This window comes from Arvicola amphibius, chromosome 8 (genome assembly GCF_903992535.2).
Source record: "Arvicola amphibius chromosome 8, mArvAmp1.2, whole genome shotgun sequence".
NCBI classification, from domain to species: domain Eukaryota; kingdom Metazoa; phylum Chordata; class Mammalia; order Rodentia; family Cricetidae; genus Arvicola; species Arvicola amphibius.
This window is the reverse complement of record NC_052054.1, coordinates 64,763,760-64,781,430: the sequence shown is the minus strand read 5'-3', so window position 1 is coordinate 64,781,430 and position 17,671 is coordinate 64,763,760. Positions and strand designations below refer to the sequence as shown.

General features: G+C 45.2%; 1 protein-coding gene across 1 annotated transcript; it reads left to right on the top strand.

Moving 5' to 3' along the window:
* LOC119820289 (olfactory receptor 49-like) lies at positions 1 to 975 on the top strand. The gene has a single exon (XM_038338429.1). The coding sequence runs from the start codon at positions 1 to 3 to the stop codon at positions 973 to 975; it is 975 nt and encodes a 324-aa protein (XP_038194357.1).
* Positions 976 to 17,671: the final 16,696 nt, after the last annotated feature.

The window sequence follows — 17,671 nt, the reverse complement described above, 5'->3', positions numbered from 1 at the left end:
ATGGAGGCCTCTGTGCCCATCCCCGCGGTCAACCGCTCCTCAGTGCTGGAGTTCCTGCTTTTGGGGGTCACAGAAAAGCGCGGGCTCCAACTCCTCCTCTTCGGAGTCCTCCTGATCACCTACACGCTGACCCTGCTGGGCAATCTGCTCATAGTCGCTCTCACCTTGGCGGACCGCCGCCTGCACACCCCCATGTACTTCTTCCTGCGCCACTTCTCGCTGCTGGAAGTGGGTTTCACATCCACTGTGTCCCCGCAGATGCTGGCACACCTACTGTCTGCACGCGGGGCCATCTCCCGCCACCGCTGCTTCGCACAGATGATTCTCTACTTCATCCTGGGCTCCGTGGAGATTCTGATGCTGGCAGTGATGTCCACTGACCGCTTTCTGGCCATCTGCAGGCCCCTGCGCTACCCCGCACTCATGACGCCCCGAGTCTGCTCCTCCCTGGTGCTGGCCTGCTGGGCTGCCAGCCTCCTGGCCCTGCCTGGGTTGTTTGCCTGGATGTTGTCTCTCCCTTTCTGTGGGCCTCGAGTCCTCAATCACTTCTTCTGCGACAGCTCCCCTTTGCTGGAGCTGGTGTGTGCAGACACCAGGCTTCTGCAGCTAGTGGCCTTCCTGGTGGCTGTGTGCACCCTGCTCATTGCTACCTTGATCACAGCCTTGTCCTACGGCTTCATCATCAGCACCATCCTGCGCTTGCCTGCAGCTGAGGCTCGCAGCAAGGCCTTCTCCACCTGTTCTTCCCACATCCTCGTGGTGACAATGAGCTATGGGAGCTGCATCATCATGTACCTCAACCCCACACAGACAGGGAGGCTGGACCTCAACAAAGGGATAGCTTTCTTCAACACCACAGTGTCACCCCTGCTGAATCCCTTCATTTATTGCCTCAGGAACCAACTAGTCCACAGAGTGTGCAGGGATTTGCTGCTCAGGGGAAGGGAGCTTTCTTCCAAGATAGTCAAAGCATAAGACTGCAAAAGTCTGTTACGGGTTTATTTTGCTTGCTTTTGTTTTGTTTTATTTTGTTATTTTTTAATTTAAATTTATTTTTAAAAATTATCTCTTCTTATATATGGCAAATTCATTTCCCATACCCTTCCCTTCTCCTGCTCTTTTCACCCCCCCACGAACCCAATCCCATCAACTCCTCAGAGAGGGTAAGGCTTCCCATGGGGAGTTAACAAAGTCTAGCACATTGCTTTGAGGCAGGACCAAGGCCCTCCCCACTATATCTAAGATGAACAAGGTATCCTTCCATGGAGAATGGGTTTCAAAAAGCCAGAACAAACAGTAGGGATAAATCCTGGTCTCACTGTTAGTGGCCCTTCATTCTGACCCAGCCATACAACGGTCACCCACATTCAGAGGGCCTAGTTTGGCCCTGTGCTGGTTCCCTTGCTGTCTGGCTGGAGTTGGAAGGCTTCCATTAGCTAAGGTAAGCTGTTTCAGTGGGTATCCCTACCATGGTCTTGACCTCTTTGCTCTTATTCTCACTCCTCCCTCTCTTTGACTGAACTGCGGCCTAATGACTTGTTTGCAGTGCTGGGAACAGCACTTGGAGGTGCTCCTGGGCACTTCCACTCTTGTTTGTGAGAAGTTGTTTGTGTAAACTAGGTTGGCTTGAAAATCAGTGAGTAGTGGACTTTAATCTCAGTTTCCTTATCTTTCTGCTTCTCATTCCTGAGGGAATGCACCATGAAACCTGGAGGTTCTTTTTTATTTGTTTAATTAATTTATTTTTATTTTGTGGCATTGGTGTTTTGCCTACATGTATATCTGTGTGAAGATGTCAGATCTTGGTGTTACAGACAGTTGTGAGCTGCCATGTGGGTGCTAGGGATTGAACCCAGGTTCTGTAGAAGAACAGTCAGTGCTCTTAACCCACCAAGCCCTCTCTCTAGCACTCCAGACCCTGTTTTTGTTTGTTTGTTTGTTTTGTTGTTTTTGAGATAAGGTGTCCCTGTGCGAAGTCCCTAGAACTAGTGTAAACCAGGCTGGCCTTGAACTCACAGAGATTTACTTACCTGTCTCTGCCTCCCTAATGCTGGAATTAAAGGTATGTGCCACCACCCCTCAGCATCTTGGACCTGTTTTTAAATTAAATTTATTTATTTAGTTTATGTTTTGCTTGCCAAGACAGGGTCTTCTGTGATCAAGACTAACCTCCAACTTGTTGTGTAACCAAGGATGACCTTGAGTTCTTTATCATTATCATCATTTTTTTTTTTTTTTTTTGGTTTTTCAAGACAGGGTTTCTCTGCAGCTTTATTAGAGCCTGTCCTGGACCTAGCTCTTGTAGACCAGGCTGGCCTCGAACTCAGAGATCCGCCTGCCTCTGCCTCCCGAGTGCTGGGATTAAAGGCGTGCGCCACCACCGCCCGGCTCATTATCATCATTTTGATAATTTGTTTTTTGAGACAGGATCTATGTAGCCCTAGCTGTCCTGGTACTCTTTGTAGACCAGCTTGGCATGGAGATCTGCGTCTGGAGTGCTAGGAATTAAACACATTTATCACCATGCCTGGCCCTGAACTCATTATTTTTTTAAATTTTTTAAAATTGAGACTAGAGAGAGAGATGGCTCAGCTTTTAAGAATATTGTAGAGAGTCGGGCAGTGGTGGTGCATGCCTTTAATCCCAACACTTGGGAGGCAGAGGCAGGCGGATCTCTGTGAGGTTGAGGCCAGCCTGGTCTACAGAGAGAGTTCTAAAACAGGCTCCAAAGCTACAGAGAAACCCTGTCTCAAATTACAAAATAAAACAAAAGTTGTAGAGGACCTTCATTCAGTTTCCAGCACCCGCATGGAGACACAAATATCTTTAACTCCAGCTTCCAGGTCGATGGAACCCTGTTTTGGCCACCTCGGGTGCTAGGCATGTATCCAGTGCCCATGCAGGTAAAATACTCATACACATAAAATAAAAATAAATATTTTTTAAAATTAAGTTTCTGTGAATTCGTGTGTGTGTGTGTGTGTGTGTGTGTGTGTGTGTGTATGTGTGTGTTTGAGTTGCTGAGATCACATGCGTGCAGGTGCACTCAAGGCCAGAAGAGAATATTAGATTCCCTTGAACTGGAATTATAGGCAGTTGTGAGCAGTCTGGCACCAGTGCTGGGCAATGAATCCAAGTCCTCTGCAAGAGCATTAAGTGCTCTTAACCACTGAGTCATCTCTCCAGGCAATGTAGGCATGTTTTGTTGAGTAGGGAAGGAAAACAAACTAACAGCCTAGACTCATTTAAATGTTGGTCCTTTGTGGTGAAACAAGTCTGTAATGCTAGTACTGGGAAAGATGATGATGGAGGATCAAAGGTTCCAGGTCATCCTTGGCTACATATCAAATTTGATGCCAATCTGGGCTACATGAGTCACTGTCTCCAAATATAAAAATAAAAAAGGCAGGGTATTGTGTAGTGTGATCTGTGATCTGAAGAACTCTTATGATCCAGGAGAGTCTTGAAGTTCATGACTTACAAGTGTCATGTAGGGTGCTGTTGGAGATCTCGGAACAGGACTTTAATAAACATTAAGGAAATTGGATCAAAATCCGCAGACTGTAGTGATCCTGCCCATTCTGTCCCTAATTGTATCAAACGTGCAAATGCTTTATGTCACATTGTCACAAGTTAGAATCACCTAAGTATCACGCCTCAGCGTGTCCCGATTGCCATAAATCATGCAGGAAGACTTACTCTGATTGTGAGTGGCACTTTCTGATGGCATACAGCTGTAAGATGACTCCCTTGGCCTTTCCCTGATGCTGCTCCCGCCAATTCCTTCCCTAATAGCACAGCCAGCATTTCCAGGCTTCCATTCCAGACTGAGGCCCAGAAGCACTTCAGGAATCTTCTACATCTTCCATGCCAGATTGGGACTGTAGAGGCACCCAGCCCCTTGGATTGAGCAACTCCTGGCCCAACAGCCTCCCCGGTGAGAAACAGCTACTATTTCCAACTGCTGTGGCATGCAGCCTCACCACATAAACTTTGCATGGCATTACCTGCCCATGATCTCAGCACTCAGGAGGTAGAAGCAGGAGAGTCAGAAGCTCCAGGTCATCTTCAGTTGTTAGAGGCTAGCTGGCCATGATAAGTGAGATGCTGTTTAAAAAACACACAAAGCCAGACAGTGGTGGCGCACGTCTTTAATCCCAGCACTGAGGAGGCAGAGGCAGGCAGATCTTTGTGAGTTCAAAAACAGCCTGGTCTACAAGAGCTAGTTCCAGGACAGGCTCCAAAGCTACAGAGAAACCCTGTCTTGAAAAACCAAAAATAAATAAAAAACAAACAAACAAAAAACAGCATCAGGGCCAGGTAGTGGTGGCACTTGCCTTTAATCCCAGCACCTGGAAAGCAGAGGCAGGCAGATCTCAGTGAGTTCAAGGACAGCCTGGTCTACAGAGTGAGTTCCAGGACAGCCAAAGCTACACAGAGAAACCCTGTCTCGAAAAACAAAAACAAACAAACAAAAATCACCAAAAAACAAAAAACAGCACCGGACTGCTGATGCTTCTTTCATCATTTCTTAGTCTGTAGTTCACTGGTAGGTGCCTCTCCTTCCTCAAGTAAAGCTGTCTGTCAATTCTAATAATCTGTTCACATTTTAGAGACACGCTGTTACCACCCATCCCACGAAATTTCTCTCATTGCAGATGACAATTGCTTTAACTGCCAATTCAAATCCAGTTCTAAAAATACACATCCAGATTCAGCAGCAGGGACACCAGGGATTTCAAATATCACACTGGTGCCCATCTTTGAAGCAAAACCTATTGGGAACGTGAAGAAGACCAAAGGCTGATCATAGAGTATAACTAAAGCCTCTGGCCAGTAGAGAATCAAAAGTTCCAGCACAACGAACATTTGCTGCTCAGGTTGCCAACCCAGAAACAAACTTCCTTTTGTAAAGGAATGTGTTCAGGGCTGGCAAGATGGCCAGTGAGTAAAGGAGCCTGCTGAATAAGCCTGATGATCTGAATTCCATCCCCAGAATCCACAGGAGAACACTGACTGCCAAGAGTGATCCTTTCCCCTCCACATGCAAGCTATAGTGTTCACTAAGTGCATGCCAGGTAGGGTGTCATACCCCTTTAACCTCAGCCTCCAGGAACACAGGCAGGCAGATCACTGTGAGTCCAAGGCCCATCAGTTCTAGATAGCAAGTTGTAGGCCAGCTAGGGCTATATAGTTAAACCCTGTCTGGGGGGTGGGAGGAATGACTATTAGCACTCTTTAAGAACTGAAAGTGTAGCTTAGCTGGTAGAATACTTGTCTGTTGTGTGATGTTATCACATTCTGACAATAAAGTTTGCTTTGAATTAGAGGGCAAAGTTAGCTATAATCATAGAGGTTTTGGAGGACTGAGGACGGATAGAGAGACAGGAAGTAGTAGGGTGTGGCTTAGAGAGGGTTTAGGGCCTTTTGGATGGAGGAATTACAGAGATAGGAGGTCACTGGTTGCTTCTCCTTAACTTCTCTGATGATTCAGGTTCTTACCCGAATATCTAACTCCTGGGCTTTTATTGATACAGAATACTCAGATAAATGTATCACTGTCTTAAATGCATGAAGCCTTGGGCTTGATCAGCTGCACAATATAAAATCTGGTGTGGTGCTGCATGCCTGTTATTCCAGCAATTGGGATGGAGGGAGGAGGAACAAAAATTCAAGGTCTTTGCCCAATTGAGGCCTCTTTGGGTCACCTGAGATACTGTCTCAAAAAATAAGTCAGATGGTGGTGGTGCACGCCTTTAATCCCAGCACTCGGGAGGCAGAGGCAGGTAGGTCTTGAGCTCAAGGCTATGAGGGCATCAAGTAAAACCTCTGAGTTTTCTTTATTTTTCGTGCGAGGGGAAAAGTGAAGTGAAGGGGTACAGAGAAGAAGAAAAATAAGGAGAAGAAAGGAGAGTAAGGGGAAGAAGTAAAAGAAGTAGCGAGGAGAAGAAGGAGAGTAAGGGCTGATGCCCACAAGGTTTTTCGTCTTTATTTTTAAAGATATATTTATTTATTATGTATGCAATGTTCTGTCTGCATGTGTGCGTACAGACCGGAAGAGGGCACCAGATCTCATAACAGATGGTTGTGAGCCACCATGTGGTCACTAGGAATTGAACTCAGGACTTCTGGAAGAATAATGCTCTTAACCTCTGAGCCATCTCTCCAGCCTGAGGTTTTTAGTCTTTATGTAAGACAGAGCTGGAAAAATTTCATAGGCAAGGACAATGATAATATGCATATCAGAGTCATAAAATGAGCAGGTAGAATTTGACTCCCTGAAGGGATGGCTTGGGTGGCCGGACCCAAGAAAGGCCCAGCATTCAAGGAGAAGTACTTGACATTCCAAACCATTAGATACAGTTACTAAACATCCATGAATCCTGTAGTCACCCGTTCTCCTTCTCTAATCTCTTTTGTAATAACCAGCTTTGAGGACTCCCAGATTTATTTGCTAGCTAATGTGGGGCATGCTGCCTTCCTGCTCAGTGCCTGTCTTTATAGAAATTTCTACTCGGTCTGTTAGCTGGTAATTTTGTGGGACTGATTTTAGAACAAAGAGTGAATACCACCCCTCCAAGGCTTCCTGGTGTTGGAGAATGGAGCAAGGTTACTCCATTGCCTATGCAGAAGTCACACTGCTGAGGTGTTTTGTAAATGAATCCCAATTTGAAGGGAAGAATCATGGCTTCAGAAGGTTTCCACAGATATGACAGTGACTTTTCCAAAAGTGTTCCCGCAGCTCTGCAAAACGGGTTACCCATAAGTTGTCCACTTGTGGGTCTGTCTTTATGAATCTGTCAGCTGTGCAGCTACTGTATAGTCTTGTGGGCTACAACGCGAGGCCAGCCTGATCTCCTGAGTGAATTCCAGGACTACACAGAGAAATCCTGTTTAGAAACCCCACCTTACTCCCCAGTAAATAAAATAAATAGAACAAAATGAAAGCAGCTAAAGGGATGGCTTATTGCCTACTCGTACTTTCTGCTCTTCATAGTACTTACATCAGGCAACTCCCAACCACCTGTAACTCCAGCTTCAGGGGTCAGTCCTCAGTGAGCACCCACACACATGCACACAGACACACACATGAGTTTTTTCTGTCTTTCTTTCTTTCTTTCTTTCTTTCTTTCTTTCTTTCTTCCTTTCTTTCTTTCTTTTTCTTTTTCTTTTTGACAAGATCTCACTTTATTACTCTGGTTGTCCTGGAATTCACCAAGTAGACCAGGCTGGCCTTGAATGCTGAGATCCACCTGCCTCTGCCTCCTGAGTCTGGGATTAAAAGTTTTCCCAGTGGGGCTGGAGAGATGGCTCAGAGGTTAAGAGTACTGATTGCTCTTCCAGAGGTCCTGAGTTCAATTCCCAGCAATCACATGGTGGCTCACAACCATCTGTAATGAGATCTGGTGCCCTCTTCTGGCCTGCAAGTATACGTGCAAGCAGAACACTGTATATGTAATAAATAAATAAATATTAAAAAAAGAAATAAAAAGGTATATAAAACTGCTTCAAAAAAGTTTTCCCACTAAACCCCACTTTTTTAATTAAAAATTTTTTAGTATGTAAATATAATTAATACAACAACAATAAAATCCCTCTATTTACAGTGAAGACTCCTATCTGCATCCCTGTGATCTAGGCTCTTACTTTACCAATTCTAATCTTATTAGGTACCCCTCAAGAGGCACCCTGTGTCTACATTTAAAGAAATTTCTTTCTCTAAATTTTTTTTTATTTAGTTTGTGTGTCTGTATATTGGTCTCTGGATGCGCTGGCACACTTGTGGAGGTCAGAGAACAACTTGTGGGAGTCAGTTCTTTCCTCCTACTATGTGGGTCCCAGGGATGGAACTTCAGTAGCCAAATTTGGTGCCAGATACCTTTATCTTACTGTCTTGCTGGTAGTGTGTGTGTGTGTGTGTGTGTGTGTGTGTGTGTGTATGTATATATATACGAAGTGAGCTTATATATGTATGTTTGCATGGGTGTGTGCATCTGTAGGCATCTGTATGTATCTCTCTCTCTCTCGTGTGTGTGTGTGTGTGTGTGTGTGTGATGATAAGCTTGTATATGTATATTTGGGTGGGTATGTGTAGGGATATGTGTGTACATATGTGTGTCTGTGTGTGTATGGTAGTAAGCTCGTATATGTGTGTTTGTATGAGCGTGTGCATTTGTGTATGGATGCATGTGGAGGTCAAGTTGCTTTGGTCAGTGTTTTATTACAGTAGCAATAAAGCAAGTGCGGACATCCTGCCTCCATCTCCCAAGTGCTGGGATTACAGGCCTATGCCACCAAACCTGGTTTCTATGTATATCCTATGCCTATTACATATCTTGTTTTCTTGCTTCTATTTATCATGTCTATCTCTCCTGTTGGTTATGTGTTTCTGGAGAACCATGCCATAGTTGGAGTGGGGTGACCTCGGGTGTTAGGAGCATGGCGTATTTTCTCTAACTGCTGCACACTGTGTCCTGGTGTCACCTTTTGGTGTTGGACTCTAGCGTACAAACACCAAGGAGGAGTTGCGCCCAGAGACCACCCCTCACACCATAGCTGATGCAAAAGCATGAGGATTTTATTAATTCTGTCATGACAGGGTCCCTCAGCATTCAGGAAGCCGAGAGACCACGACTAGCTGGTACAGGCTACTTTTAAAGGAGAAGGCCATAGAAGCAAGGGGGGTTGTGATTGGCTTATTTGAAAGGGCTATTACCAATAATTGGCTGGAGAGCTATTGCCAGATCAGATGAGGTAAGAGGTCATTTTTTTTCTTTCTTTTTTTTTTTTTTTTTTTGGTTTTTCGAGACAGGGTTTCCCTGTAGTTTCTAGAGCCTGTCCTGGAGCTAGCTCTTGTAGACCAGGCTGGCCTCGAACTCAGAGATCCGCCTGCCTCTGCCTCCCGAGTGCTGGGATTAAAGGCGTGCGCCACCACCGCCCGGCTGGTAAGAGGTCATTTTGACCCCGTTTCCCAGGGGACTGAATCAAAACATACGGATATGTGTAATTGTTCAGGAACTGAGTACGTGCATGTGTAGCTGTTAGGTCCTTGGTTCCCAGGGGAGGAGAGGAAGCACTATGGCACAGAGGCTGAGAGGATTCAGAATTGTCAGAAATGGCTTCAGAGAATTGTCTTAAAATCTTACATTGACATCAGCACAGTGGCTGAGTCCTCCCAATTTAACAAGACAAGATGGTGGAGACTTAGAGTGGGAGTGTATTGTTTGTCCCCAAAACCAATGGGGCAGTGGGGGAGGGGATGACAAAGATGCCGGCTTCCTGACAACCCCTGTGGTCTGACTGTGAGCACACAGCTCACAGGAAGTGTCTCAACCTCTGTCCTCAGCCTCCTGAGGAGGTGCTAACTGATCATCGGAAGGAAGAAGCCCTGGGCAGCAAACAACAGTTTTTAAAGGATGTGTGATAGTCTAAAAGGGGTCAACCTCTTTGGGCCTCAGTTTACCCATCTTTTGAGTGAGAAGATTAGACTGCTGAGTGTATACCATCCCAGATGACAAGCTTCTTTTGTTGTTATTGTTTTTCGACACAGGGTTATTCTGTGTAACTCTGGTTGTCCTGGAACGCCCTCTGTAGACCAGTCTGGCCTCGAACTCAGAGATCCACCTGCCTCTTCCTCCCTAGTGCTGGGATTAAAGGTGTGTGCCACCATTGCCTAGCTATTCTAGGTTTCAAACCCAGAGCCTTGTGTCTGCTAAGCAAGTACTCTACCACTAAACAGCACTCTTAGCCCAAGTAGCCCAGGTTGGCCTGGAATTTACTGTGTAGCCAAGGATGACCTTGAGATTCTGAAACTGGAGAGCTTCTACCTCAGAGGCCTGGGGTTACAGGTGTGTGCTACCACTCCTGGTTCATGTGACGCTGTGGCTGAAAACCCAGAGACTTGTGAATGCTAGGCAAGCACTCTGCTTGCTGAACTACAGCCATAGGCTTTTTGTTTTCTGGAAAATTTTTATTTTTTCTGGGCAGTAGTGGTATAGGCCTGTAATCCCAGTACTTGAGAGGTGGAGGTAGATGGATATCTGAGTTCGAGGCCAGCCTGGTCTACAGAGGGAGTTCCAGAACAACCAGGGTTACACAGAATAACCCTGTCTTGAAGAACAATAACAGCAAAGCAAGTTCCAAGACAGCCTGGAATCTTACACAGAGAAACCCTGTCTCAAAAAACAAAAGCAAAAAATTATTTTTAACTGTGTGCATGTGTGAGTCTATGTGTGTACACAGTGCAGGTCTACTCAAAGGCTAGAAAATGGTATCAGATCCCCTGGAGCTGGAGTTACAGACAATTGTGAACCACCCGACATGGATGCTGGGGACCGAACTCCAGTCCTCTGCATTTCTCCAGCACCCCTTCCCCCCGTTTTTTAAATTTTACTTGCTTTTATTTATGTGTATGTGAGTTTGCCTGCTTGTCAATATGTGCACCCATGCACAAAGTGCCCACAGAAGCCAGAAGAGGGCACTGGATTTCTTGGGAGGGTAGTTACAGGTGGTGAACTGCTCAATCAATGTGGGTGCTGAGAACCAAACCTCGGCCTCTGCAAGAGCAGTAAGCTCTCTTAAATGCTGAACCATCTTTCCAACTCTGCATCTTTTCTTCTTCCTCTTTCTCCTACTCCACTTTAAATTTTTGAGACTATTCTTTTTATTAATTTAATATGCATGAGCATTTTGTCTGCATTTATGTCTGTGTTGGATCTCCTTGAACTATAGTTATAGATAGTTGTGAGCTGCTGTGTGGGTGCTGGGAATTGAATCCGGGTCCTCTAGAAGAACACCCAGTGCTATTAACAGCTGAGCCATCTCTCCAATTTTTTGAGATAAGATTTTGGTATGTAGTTCAGGTTGGGCTCAAATTTGAAGTTCTTAGGCTATCAGTTCTCAGCTTGATTGAGTGTGAGATTTTCCTGCCAAAGACTCAGGCCTGTACTACCACACCCAGCTCACTTCATTCCCTTATCTGCTATATAAAGTATTTTTGTTTGTTCATTTGTTTTTGTTTCTTGAGACAGGGTTTCTCTGTAGTTTTAGAGACTGTTCTGGAACTAGCTCTTATAGAACAGGCTGGCCTTGAACTCATAGAGATACACCTGTCTCTGCCTCCTGAGTTCTGAGATTAAAGAATGTTGGCTACCACTGCCCAGGCTTATATAAAGTCTTAATCTCTGGACCTTCCTCTAAGCCTTGTTTTTTATATATGTATATTAGGAGTTGTTATATTCAGGCATCTATACTGGCCTGCGCCCTTGGGGTCCTGACAGTAGGTGTCCTCAGTTGTGGCTACTCAGAACCATCACCACTACCACTCTCCCACCTCCTCACCCCCCTTTCTGTGTACATTTGCTGTGTTCCCTTTTTAAAGATGAGCCTTGCCCACATCCCATCTCTTTCTCTCTTTCTCTCTCCTTCTTTTCCACCATTCTTATCCCCAGGGACTGGTCTCTGCCCCACCCCCGCCCCTTCTCTCTCCTTTTCCAGTAACCTCCTATGTGAGCATAACTCCTTTCCCTTCTATTATTAAATAAATTATAACAGGAGTGAGTCCCATTTTCTGGCCATTTGACTGCAAAGTGATCATTCTGGAGTGGTAAGATAAGGTTTTTTGTTTGGCAATTCATTTGATCTTTTTGTTTGTTTGTTTTTTAGAGACTGGGTTTCTTTGTATAGCCATGCCTGTCCTGGAACTAGCTCTTGTAGACCAGGCTGGCTTTGAACTCACAGAGATCCACCTGTCTCTGCCTCCCAAGTGCTGGGATTAAAGGTATACACCACCACCACCTGGCTGGCTGTTTGAGTTCTGAGCTAGGTTCATGCATCCTGGGCTGGTCTTGGACCCAGGATTTAGCTAAAGATGACCTTGAATCCTAATCCTTCTGCCTCCACCCCCACAGCACTGGGCTCACAGGAATGTCAGATTAACAATTTAGCACTTTGTGAAAACCCCAAGTGTTTCCACAACATGCCATTGAACAGTATAGATTTTACTCCTCATAGGTTCAAGGCCCATGAGGTGGCTCAGCAAGTCTCGGCATTTGCTGCCAAACTTTGCAACCTGAGTTTGATCCTGGAATCCACGTGGTGGAAAGGAGAGAACTGACTGCTGAAAGCTGTGCTCCGACCTCCATGCGTGCACTTTGGTGTGAGCACACAAACACAAGAAATATAGAAAATGGTAAATTATGAACTTTTGCCAGGTGTGGTCATGTAATGCTGCAGTCCTAGCATCAGGGAGGCATCTGAGAGCTTCAGGGCAAGTTCAGAGCCATCATGGTCTACATCTTGAGTTCCAGACAGTAAGCAGAACCACATAGTGAGACCCTGCCTCAAAAGCCCAATGAAAAAGTAATAAATATGTTCACACATTATGTTGTGGTGTGCTCTAGTCTACCATGTAGGTTTTCAGCTCCAAAAAAAGGAGGAGGAGCTAGAGAAATGGCTCAGCAGTCAAGAGCATGTGGTTGCTCTTCCCCCGGACTTGGTACTATTCCCAACACCCACACTCCAGTTCACAACTATCTGTAATCTGTAATTCCAGTTCCAGTAATCCTGTGCCTTCTCTAGCCTCAGGGGCACTGGGTACACACATGATGCACAGATATTCACATAGGGAAAATGCTCATACACATTAAAAAGGGGGGAAAGGAGCTGGGTATGGTATCCCAGTACTCAGGAGGCAAAGGCAGGAGAATCTCTGGGAGTTCAAAGCCAACCTGATCTAATTACCTAGTTCTAGGCCAGACAGAACTACATAGTGAGACCCTATCTCAAAAAACATAAAAAGAACACACACAAAACAAAAACTCTAACTCCCATTGCCCTTGGACTGAAAGCTAAGTTTCTTTTAAAGTCCTTACCCACTTTCTGGAGTCTTCTTTCTTTTAGGGATATGAGGTAGTAACAGGCGATTGAACTCAGGCTCTGGTCATGCTAGGAGGCTGTTTTGCCATTGAGCTACACACCAGCCCTGACTAGCTTTCTGAAAACCTAGCTCACCCCATCTCCTGCTAGGTTCCAGCTGAGCCTGGAACCCACCACACAGCTCAGCAGCACCTCATCTCCCCACCCTGCCTAGCCATGATCTGACCTGCAGTGGTGATCTCCCCTTCACTGCCGCAGATTTATTTTACATGTCCTCTGGAAGTTCTGAGTGAGTTGTATGCTGTGTAGCTGAAAAATAGCTCTCATATAACCCAAAGCTGGCCTTGAACTCTATGCATAGCCCAGGATGGCTTTGCACTCTCTCTTTCTCTGTTTTTTGATTGTTTGTTTGTTTTGTTTTTTGTTTTTGGGTTTGGTTTTTTTTTTTCTCTCTCCCTGTAGCCTTGGTTGTCCTGGAACTTGCTCTGTAGACCATGCTGGCCTCAAACTCCAGAGATCCATATCTCTGTTTTCTGAGTGCTGGGATTAAAGTTGTGTGCCACCACCGCCTGCTGGTTTTGAGTGATTAATTCTCCAATGTCTACTGCCCAAGTGCCAGGCTTCCAAATGTGCCATCACTCCAGCTTCAAAGTTTTTCTGGACTCAAAGACTTCTGGGAAGCAGTTTCAACACCTTTGTCTCATTGAGAATTCCTTCGGTTGGAGTGGTACCACAAGGTCAGGTTCTGGACTGGGGGTTTCTAGGCTCCAAAGAATTCAAAATTATACTGGATGATGGAGGCACGCATCATTAATTCCAGTACCAGAGTCGCCAGATGTAACCAAACTCAGGTCTTCCGCCAAAGCAGTATATATACTCTTTTTGTTTGATTTGGTTTTTCGAGACAGGGTTTCCGTGTGTAACAGCCCTAGTTGTCCTGGAACTAGCTCTTGTAGACCAGGCTGGCCTCGAACTCACAGAGATCCGCCTGCCTCTGCCTCCTGAGTGATCGGATTAAAGGCATGTACTACCATCGCCCAGCCATTACATACTCTTAACCCATGAGCCATTTCTCCAGTCATAATAACTTTTCTGCTGCATGTTTCCCTTCCCATAATGCAGCTGCTTTTAATCATATGTGTGCCCAATCATGCATAGGCATAAGATGGTAAACAGAATTTTTCCTAAGAGTGAACTTGAGTATTGAAAAAACTACTGTTTGCTTTACTGCACATGCACCCCAAACCAGTCAGGCCAGATCAACATTTCCACTCTTCCTACTAGAGAACATTGGGAATACAATTGTTTGGGGAAGCAGATAACCCTATACTGTTGTTCATAGAGGGGTCTTGTAAAGCATCTTCTCTGTCTCAATCTCGCTAGGGGCCTCCACTTTAACACATTATGCCTATTGTTCTGCGTGCTACAGTTCATACTATGGGCAAGGGGCTGGAGATTGAAACAATTTCCCAAGAATGTCAACTTTATTGTGTTCCAAGGCAGCTTATATGGTACCTTCCCTGACCAATGGCCACGCCCTAGCTCTTGGGATCCTTCAACTGCATGCCACCAGAAGCCACTCCCTTGTCTCGTGCTCAGATCAGCTGCAAACACAGGAAAACAAGTTGTTTTGCTCAGAACGGCTGCAAGCATAACAAATTGTTTACAGGAAATTCAGGGTCTGGGGGTCCACAGCCCCCAAGAGGGACTGCCCAGTGCAGGTTGAGTGACAGGAGACCTGATGTTGGAAGGCATATTGTCTGGAGAAGGGCAAGTGTGCACAGTAGTCACAGGTGAAGAAAGTAGGCTGCCAAGTGCATTATTACAAGAGAAAGGATGGCTCCGCAAAAGCATACAGTGCCTCAGACTTCTAAATCATTCCCTGTGCTTGCCTTCAGCAGCAGTCCCAGCTCCAAATGCCAGAGGAATCAGAGGGTCAAACTAGAGTCATCATGAATCATGAAAAAGAATGTGGGATGAGCCTCAGAATGTTGAGCAAGTGGGACCCGAAATAAACATGAACAAGCTGGCATACAAGAATTTTAAAAACAGAGAAGCCTGGACTATGGTATTGGAAGTTGGATGCACCTTGTGTTTGGAATGGCTGGATAGCAATGGCTGGTAGTAGACTCCAGCTGTGGGTCAGGTGGTAGAGTAACTGCCTAACGTGCACAAAGCCTTGAGTTCAGTTCCCAGTGTAGGTGTGCATGGTGCTGCACACCTACAAACCCAGTAGGAGAATTAGAAGTTCAAGGTCATTCTGAACTACACCGTTCAACCTCAGGCTCGGTTTGTGAGACCTTAACTCGAAAGACAAACAAGATAACAAACAGCTGGAGAGATTCCAAAGGAGGCCTCTGTGAAACTAGTCGTCCCCTATTATGTCTGTGGGTTATTTTTTGTTTAAAAATTTTAATTACAGGAAAGTGGGTGTGGTGGCCCATACCTTTAATCCCAGCACTTGAGAGGCAGAGGCAGGTATATCTCTGTGAGTTCAAGGATAGCCTGGTCTACAAGAGCTAGTTCCAGGACAGGCTCCAAAGCTACAAAGAAACCCACCTCAAAAAAACAAAACAAAACAAAAAATTTTAAATTTACATTTATTCTCTCTCTCTCTCTCTCTCTCTCTCTCTCTCTCTCTCTCTCTCTCTCTCTCTCTCTCTCTCTCTCGTGTGTGTGTGTGTGTGTATACATACAGTGGCCACAATGATCTGTGAAGGTGTTGGAATTGTCTTAGTTAGGGTTACTATCGTTCTGGTAAAATACCATGAACAAAGCAACTTGGGGAGGGAAGGGTTTATTTGACATACACTTCCATATTGCTGTTTATCTCTGAAGTCAGAACAGCAATGCAGATGGGTCAGGAACCTGGAGGCAGGAGCTGATGCAGAAGCAATAAAAGGGTGTTGCTTACTGGCTTGCTCCCCAAGGCTTGCTCAGCCTGCTTTCTTATAGAACCCAGGGCTATCAGACCAGGGATGGCACCACCTACCATGTGCTGGGTCTGCTCCATTAATCACTAATGAAGAAAATGCTCTACAGGCTTGCCTAGAGTTTTTTTTTTTTTTTATGGAGGCATTTTCTCAACTGGGGTTCCCTTCTCTTAGATGACTCTAGCCTGTGTCAAGCTGACATTAGCCGGTGCGGGAGGTAGTGCAGAGGACAACATCAGGTGTCAGTCCTCGTCTTCTGTCTTATTTGAGACAAGGTCTCTTGTTTACTGCTGTGCATATCAGACTCATTGGTCTTCAAATTTATCCCCTGCATTGTTGACAGAAGTTTCTGTCCCACCCGGTCCCACACTCGTTCAGTCCCAATGAAACACACAGAGGCCTACATTCATTATAAACTGGTTGGCTTATTAGCTCAGGCTTACTATTAACTAATTCTTACTTCTTAAATTAGCCCTTTATTCATGTTATGTTAGCCATGTGGGTTGGTATCTTTTTTTTTTTTTTTTTTTTGGTTTTTCGAGACAGGGTTTCTCTGTGGCTTTAGAGCCTGTCCTGGAACTAGCTCTTGTAGACCAGGCTGGTCTCGAACTCACAGAGATCCGCCTGCCTCTGCCTCCCGAGTGCTGGGAATAAAGGCGTGCGCCACCATCGCCCGGCCGGGTTGGTATCTTTTATCAGTGAGGCATTCTCATCTTGCTTCCTCTGTGTCTGGATGACGACTGCAGACTGAACCTTTCCTCTTCCCAGAATGCTCCTGTTCTTGTTGCCCCACCTCTACTTCCTGCCTGGTTGCCCTACCTATACTTCCTGCCTGGATACTGGCCAATCAGTGTTTTATTAAAATAACACAAATGACAGGATACAAGACCATTGTCCCACAGCACTGCGTGTCCAGCTTTATTACGTTCTGGGAATTTTTTTCTTTTAGTTTAAAAAGCTGAAGTGTATCACACATGTAGAGAATCAGTCCTAAATTCTGTACTCTTACACCTGCTGTCTAGCTGATATTTTAATAAAGCCTTCTAAAGAACAACAACAAGAAAAAGTTCTGGTAATTTGAACTTAGGTCCTCATGCTTGCATAGAAAGTCCTTTATCCATTCAACCATCTTTCCAGCTCTAGGGTTTTTTTTTTTTTTGGTTCTGTTTGTTTTGTTTTTTAAGTAGGATCTCATTGTGTTGTTCAAGCTAATTTTGAATTTGCAATCCTCCTACTAGGAGTACAAGCTTGTGACTCCACTCCCATATAAGATTTTTTTTCTTCTTTAAAGACAGAGTCTCACTAATTATCACTGGCTGACCTGTAATTCACTATGTAGATCAGGTTGGTCTCAATGTCATAGAGATTATAGAGATCCACCTGCCTCTGCCTCTCAAATGCTGGGATTAAGAGTATGCACACGTATCCCAAATTGACCTTGAACTCAGTATTTATTTATTTATCTATTGGTTTGGTTTTTCAAGACAGGATTTCTCTGTGTAAGAGAGCCCTGACTGTCCTGGAGTTTTGTAGACAGGTCTGGCCTTAAAGGTGTGCCCCAAGAACTCACTGTTTAGCTAGGCATGGTCTTGAACTTCTGACCAACCTTCCTCTAACCCAGGGGTTTTGCGCTTATAGAAGACTACATCATCACAGCCTTTCCATGCAGTGGCTTCACTGATACTAGGCAAGCATACTACCAAGTGAGCCACATCCCCAGCCCCTGTGTAAAGTTCTTTTTTCTGGTTTTTTGAGATAGGGTTTCTCTGGGTAACAGCCCTGGCTGTCCTGGAACTTGATTTGTAGACCAGATATGCCTGCCTCTGCCTCCCAAGTGCTGGGATAAAATGCATGCACCACCA